Source organism: Rutidosis leptorrhynchoides, chromosome 11, assembly GCF_046630445.1.
Source record: "Rutidosis leptorrhynchoides isolate AG116_Rl617_1_P2 chromosome 11, CSIRO_AGI_Rlap_v1, whole genome shotgun sequence".
NCBI classification, from domain to species: Eukaryota; Viridiplantae; Streptophyta; class Magnoliopsida; order Asterales; family Asteraceae; genus Rutidosis; species Rutidosis leptorrhynchoides.
Window position 1 is genome coordinate 58397786 of NC_092343.1, and position 6105 is coordinate 58403890.

General features: G+C 33.5%; 1 protein-coding gene across 1 annotated transcript; it reads left to right on the forward strand.

The window, feature by feature from the left end:
• The first annotated feature begins 335 nt into the window (after window positions 1-335).
• LOC139874611 (uncharacterized) lies at window positions 336-1967 on the forward strand. Its single transcript, XM_071862019.1, has 3 exons — window positions 336-728; window positions 817-1066; window positions 1168-1967. The coding sequence occupies exons 1-3, from the start codon at window positions 336-338 to the stop codon at window positions 1965-1967; spliced, it is 1443 nt and encodes a 480-aa protein (XP_071718120.1).
• The last annotated feature ends 4138 nt before the right edge of the window (window positions 1968-6105 follow it).

Sequence of the window (6105 nt, forward strand, 5' to 3'; positions counted from 1 at the left end):
AAACAAAGGCAGTGGGTACCAAGTTAGAGAGAAGAAAAGCAAGACTCAAAAATCTTAAATGTCCATGGGTGGTTCAGATATCCATTTATCCAAAAACACAGACATTTGAGGTCAAAACCTTGAATGATAAACACAAATGTTTGAAGACCAGATCTAACAAGAATTGCACATATAAGTTTCTTTCCTCAAAGATCATTCACCAGTTAACCTCAAACCCTAATCTACCCACTAAGGCTGTTAAAGCACAATCTGAGGCTAATTTCAACTTGAATGTTTCTAGATACAAGGCATATAGAGCTTTAAGAGAGGCACAGACAAAACTTTAAGGGGATTACATGGATCAGTATCTACACTTAAGGGATTATATTAAGGAATTACAGAGAAGTAATCCAAACACAACAGTTAGGGTTTTAACAGGTAATCAAGATCCTAATGCAGAAGCTGTCCAGTTCAAGAGAATATATATTTGTCTAGGGGGTTTGAAACAAGGTTTTAAGGAATTAGGCAGAGATTTAATTGGTGTAGATGGTGCATTTATGAAGGCACCTGCTCATGGTCAACTCTTGACAGCTGTGGGGATTGATTCAAACAATGGAATCTATCCACTTGCATATGCTATGGTGGAGCAAGAAAATTACAATGCTTGGTGCTGGTTTCTTGATTGCTTGAGAGATGATTTGGAGATGGACAGAACATCAAATTTCACCTTTATGAGTGATAGACAGAAGGTATGACTTTATTCAAGATTTTTTTAGTTCTTACTTTATCACATTTATCAACTTAATGTTCTTATATAGTTTTATTTTATGTATTTAGGGATTAATTCATGCAGTAGAAAAAGTTTTTCCATGTGCTGAACATAGGTTCTGTCTAAGACATATACATGAGAACATGAAGAAGAAATGGGGTGGGCTGGTATACAAAAAACAGTTATGGAAGTGTGCAAGTGCAACTACTGTGCCTCAGTTTGAGAAAGCCATGCTTGAAATGAAAGGACTGAATGCAGCTTGTTGGAAATACTTGGCAGACATTCAACCAAAACATTGGGCTAGGAGTCATTTTACTGGTACTTTTCTATTCTCTTAGTTATATCATATTAGTTATATCATTATTACTGGTACTTGTCTTGATTATTAGTTATATCATATGTCTGATGTGTCTTCACAGGGAGAGCTTTATCTGATGTGTTACTTAACAATATGTGTGAGGTATTGAATAAATGTTTATTGGAGGCTAGGGACAAACCAATAATAACTGCCTTAGAGTATGTGAGGGAGTATTTGATAAGAAGAATTGCAGTTGTTAAAGTTAAACTTTCAAAGGCTGATGGACATCTAACCCCAACTGCAACCAAATTGTTTGAAACTATCAAAGAAGCTGCTTCACAATATACTGTTATTTGGGGTGGAGATGATCAATATCAAGTATCTGGACCTCATAATGATCAGTGTGCTGAAGACTTAGGTGCAAAAACATGTGCATGCAGGAAATGGGAACTGACTGGCATGCCATGTAAACATGCTGTTGCAGCCCTGAATAACATGGCTTTACATAGTGAAAACACTCAAGTGCCTGAGCAATGGGTTCATCCAGTGTATTGGTTGGAAACCTGGAAAAAAACCTACCAATCAACAATCAAGGCAGTTAATGGAAGTGCTTTATGGGAGAAAGCAACTGGGCAAACCACTCTGTTACCACCAATTAGAGTAGCATGTGCAGGAAGGCCAAATAAAAACAGGAGGAAAGGTATGGATGAGAATGACAGCATGGTGAAGAATGGAAAGTTGTCAAGATTGGGAAAGACCTTGACTTGTGGTAACTGTAGAGGGGATGGTCATAACAAGAGGACATGTACAGCAGGTAAAAGTGGCAATGATGGTGCAAGTGGCATCAAAAATGGTGCAGGTAGCAAGAAAAGGAATAAGGATACCAATGTTGCAAGTGGTACCAAGAAGTCAAGAGTTTAAGTGTTTAAGTTTCATGTTTTGTGTTTTGGATGTAGGACTTGTGTTGTGTTTTGGATGTAGGACTTGTGTTTTATGTATGACTTGTAATGTCTTTTGGATGGTTAAAACTTCTGTTTGATGTAAACTTTGGTTTGTAATGTATGACTTTATTAATGTCTTTATAACTTGTGTTTGTATGACTTGTAATGTCTTTATAACTTATGTTTGTAACTGTTTTTTGTGTTTCAATGGATATTACTATATAACTTGTGTTTCATGAATACTTTTGGATGGTTAAAACTTGTGTTTCATGAATACTTTTGGATGGTTAAAACTTGTGTTTCATGTATAACTTATACTAATTGTTATTTGGATGGTTAAAACTAAAAGTAAATAAACCCAATTCAATAAAAGATAGAACATAATCCATCATATTACATGAGTTGTTCACCAAATACATAGATGTCAAAAAAAGAACAAAATTACATCTGCTGCTCTACTTCATACTTCATACTACTTAAAAAAATACAAGATAACCAACTACCATCGACAAGACCATTGTCATCAACTGATATCTCCACAATTTATGTTCAAGTTCTTTAGCCTTCGCCTCTGCTGCATTTTTTGATCTTAACAATCCACGAATTATAGTTGGTTATCGAACAGGGGTTGGTGGGTCAATCCATTCAAAAAACCCACAATTGCGAATCTAAGTACCAAAAAAACAAAAAACAAAAACGAATCAATTATTCAATTAAATAATGGATAAATTAGGGTTATACTCACAAATTGTTTACCTGACAAGAAACGAATCGACGACCAGCGTTGCCCTCTGTCCATGCTATCTGTTTAATCAAAGGTCGACCACAATCACAAGAATTCATCTTGGTTACTTTTTTTAAGATTTGGGGATGAAGAACTCGAACCAGTAGATTGAAAATGAGGGAAGTCTTTAATTTATTGGGAATAAATTAAAAAGTGGGTGAGTTGGTGGGGATACAGAGGGAGGGAAACAAATAAAGACCAAATTACCCTCACGTGGAGATCACGTGGTAATGGGTTAACGGGAGAAGCAAACAGAAACCGTAACTAGGGCTATCCTTGCACAAGAATTCAAGCATAATGACTATCCCCCCTCAAATCCACAAGTATGTCTATCCTAGCTGGGTGGTACAAACCACAGGGGCTATCCGCGCAATTTTCTCATCCCAATATAGTGACTAAGAGTTGCATGTTGTCTCATTTCTCTCATATCTCTAGAATTCTCCATACCTTCACCAACATCAAATCCTAAATTTATAATCCTTGTTCTTGAGCTCAAATATTTTACATCATCTTGTTTCTTGTGATTTACTGAATCTTTTGAGGTAGGAATCAAAATATTTCATGCTTTAATCTTTGAAAAAATGATGATTTTTTGTGTTAGTTTTAAAAAAAAGTGTAATTTGAGTCAAAATAGTTTGATTTGGTGTTGTTTGTGTCAAAATATTGTGGGTTTATGTTTGTATATGTTTATATGAAGTGGAGGGGTGCATTGTGTAATTATTTTTAATATATGGCATTTGATCTAGTTTCATTAACTTAACCCTACACTAAAAATCAAATGTTTTTTTCACTCCTCTTGTTCTAGGGACTCAACACACACCCATCATCAAATCATCTTCAATTTTTCACCTTTTTCATATTAGTGATCCATACGTGTTTGTAATCAAGAGTATACTTCAAAGTCATCACCTTTCTCGATCAATTTCGTGTTCTAAGCATTTTATTGTAAGATCCTATAAATCCTAATTTTTATTTTCTGATTTTATCAATATTTAGGTCACAATCATAGTAGGTTTCTTGTATGATCATTGTATGTTGTTTGAATTATTCTTTTTTCAAAACCATAAAAATTCGTATTTTTAATCTATTGATTTAGGTCATGAAAATTACTTCTTATATAATTTTATATCTAAAATCTATATGAAAAGTAGATAACTTTTCATAAGGGACTCTTAGATTTTCGATAAACGATGAATGAGTTATGATTTATTTAAGTTGCGTATGTTATGTTGAAACTGAAACCTACCTTTAGGTGCGTATTGAATTGCTGCTATTTTTGGATAATTAACTAGTTGTGGAGCCCTAGCTTCGCGCCGGGCTCCGTTTTGAATCTATTTTGTAAAAAAAAAAAAATTTCAACATGTAACATTTTATGGTTGTTCCTTTTGTGAAAGTTGTTTCTTTTAGCGTTAAAGTTAGTTGATCTATTTTGTAAAAAAAGAATGTTTTTCGATATCTTTTGGTAGCATTGAAGGGTTGTTCCTTTTAAGAAAGTTATTTCTTTTATCGTTGGAGACAAAAAAAAAATATAGCGCAGTAGTGGCCTATGTGGGTCCTACTGTTTGAGCGCAGTGTACAAGTCTGTAAAGTGTGGTGGGTGTTATTATTCAGTATGTTTGGTGTTAGTGATGAGATAAATAATAAGTTAGAATATAGGTATAAAGTGGGGGTTCGATTTGTATTTTAATGGAAGTTAGGGGTTAGGTTTGTGAAAAGTGGAAAATTGAATAGTACTATTCATAACAAATAAGACAAATTTTGTGTATTAGTTATGTTGGTAATGGTAATTACACTCTGATTATTTTTGTGGTATTAGTAAACTTAAATAAAAAACTTTTCCAAATCGTTTCATCTCAATTGAAGTTGTGGTTATTCAATTATGAATTTTTCAAATTGCATATCGTGTGCTGAAACAAAAGCTGACATACGTGTACATTTTGCGTGGCTGCGATTTTTCAATAATGAATTAGACTTTGAAACTTTTACAGAAGATTTATGACTTATTAATGAAACTTTTACAATTTACCTCATCTGATTTGGAGTTGTATTGATGTGTTATGTATTTTACAAAAATAAGGTTTTCTGAAATCGAGTCAAACTTAAGAGTTGAACTTGTTTGAATAAACTGCACCAAATGGTTTGGCCATTGACTCTCGGATTTTTATTGTAGGTAGATGATGTAATTCCATAAAGTCCAATTTGAGTGACTTTCGAGTTATAATGAGTATGTTATGTGCGCTTTAAAACTGTAGTTCGGTTTAGAATTTTAGCAGAGCAAAACGGGAATAACTTGAAATGTATTTTGAATTAGACAACATGGTTGAACTTTTCGGAAAGGTCTCTTGATGAGTTACTGATCTGGAAAGTTTGGTAAAACTTTGTGTATTTTTTGAATAAGATATGCACATTTTCGTGTTACGTGTCACTTGTTGAAAACTTAAAATATTATTTTTACAATACAATGTTATTATATGATGTGTTACTTGAATTCGTGTTATAGAGAATTGTGATTTGTGATATAGAATTGTTAGTTAATATATGTTGACTAAGTTTGACCTAAATGACCACTTATCACTCTAGGTCGAGTATTTTATCCGGTGGTGCGTATACTTGCTTGTAACCAACCTTCTACGCACCTAAGGTGAATTTTGTAGCCCAATTTTAAACTCATTACATTACAATACAATACAATACTATCTAATAGACAAAAATGGTCAACAGTAACTAGGGGCATTTTCGTCCTTTCACCTTTTTTTTTAAATTCTAATTAAATTTCACTACACCAACAAAGACCCTCACACGTTTTTCAAATATTCAAATCGGATCCCCAAACAGGGGGTAAAGTGTCAAATAACCATATTCATAAAAAATCTTAAATAAACTCCACCCAAATATTCAACGGGTCATATCAGTATTGTAATAGACAAAAATGGTCAACAGTAACTAGGGGCATTTTCGTCCTTTCATCTTTTTTTTTTAAATTCTAATTAAATTTCACTACACCAACAAAGACCCTCACACTTTTTTCAAAGATTCAAATCGGACCCCCAAACAGGGGGTAAAGTGTCAAATAACCATTTTCATAAAAAAATCTTAAATAAACTCCATCCAAATATTCAACGGGTCATATCTTCTCGCTCGCAAAGAGTTAAATTTTTCCGACACCGTCGTTAAACTCGAAATAATTTTAGGAACACAATGTCACTAACTATACGCAAAACGGATGCTTTTTAAAAACCCCTAAATATTTGGGGTACTTTTCATACACGTTGATTTTGCGTTAAATTTTTGAAAGTCTATAATTACATAGCTAAACGCGGATATGGACATATAT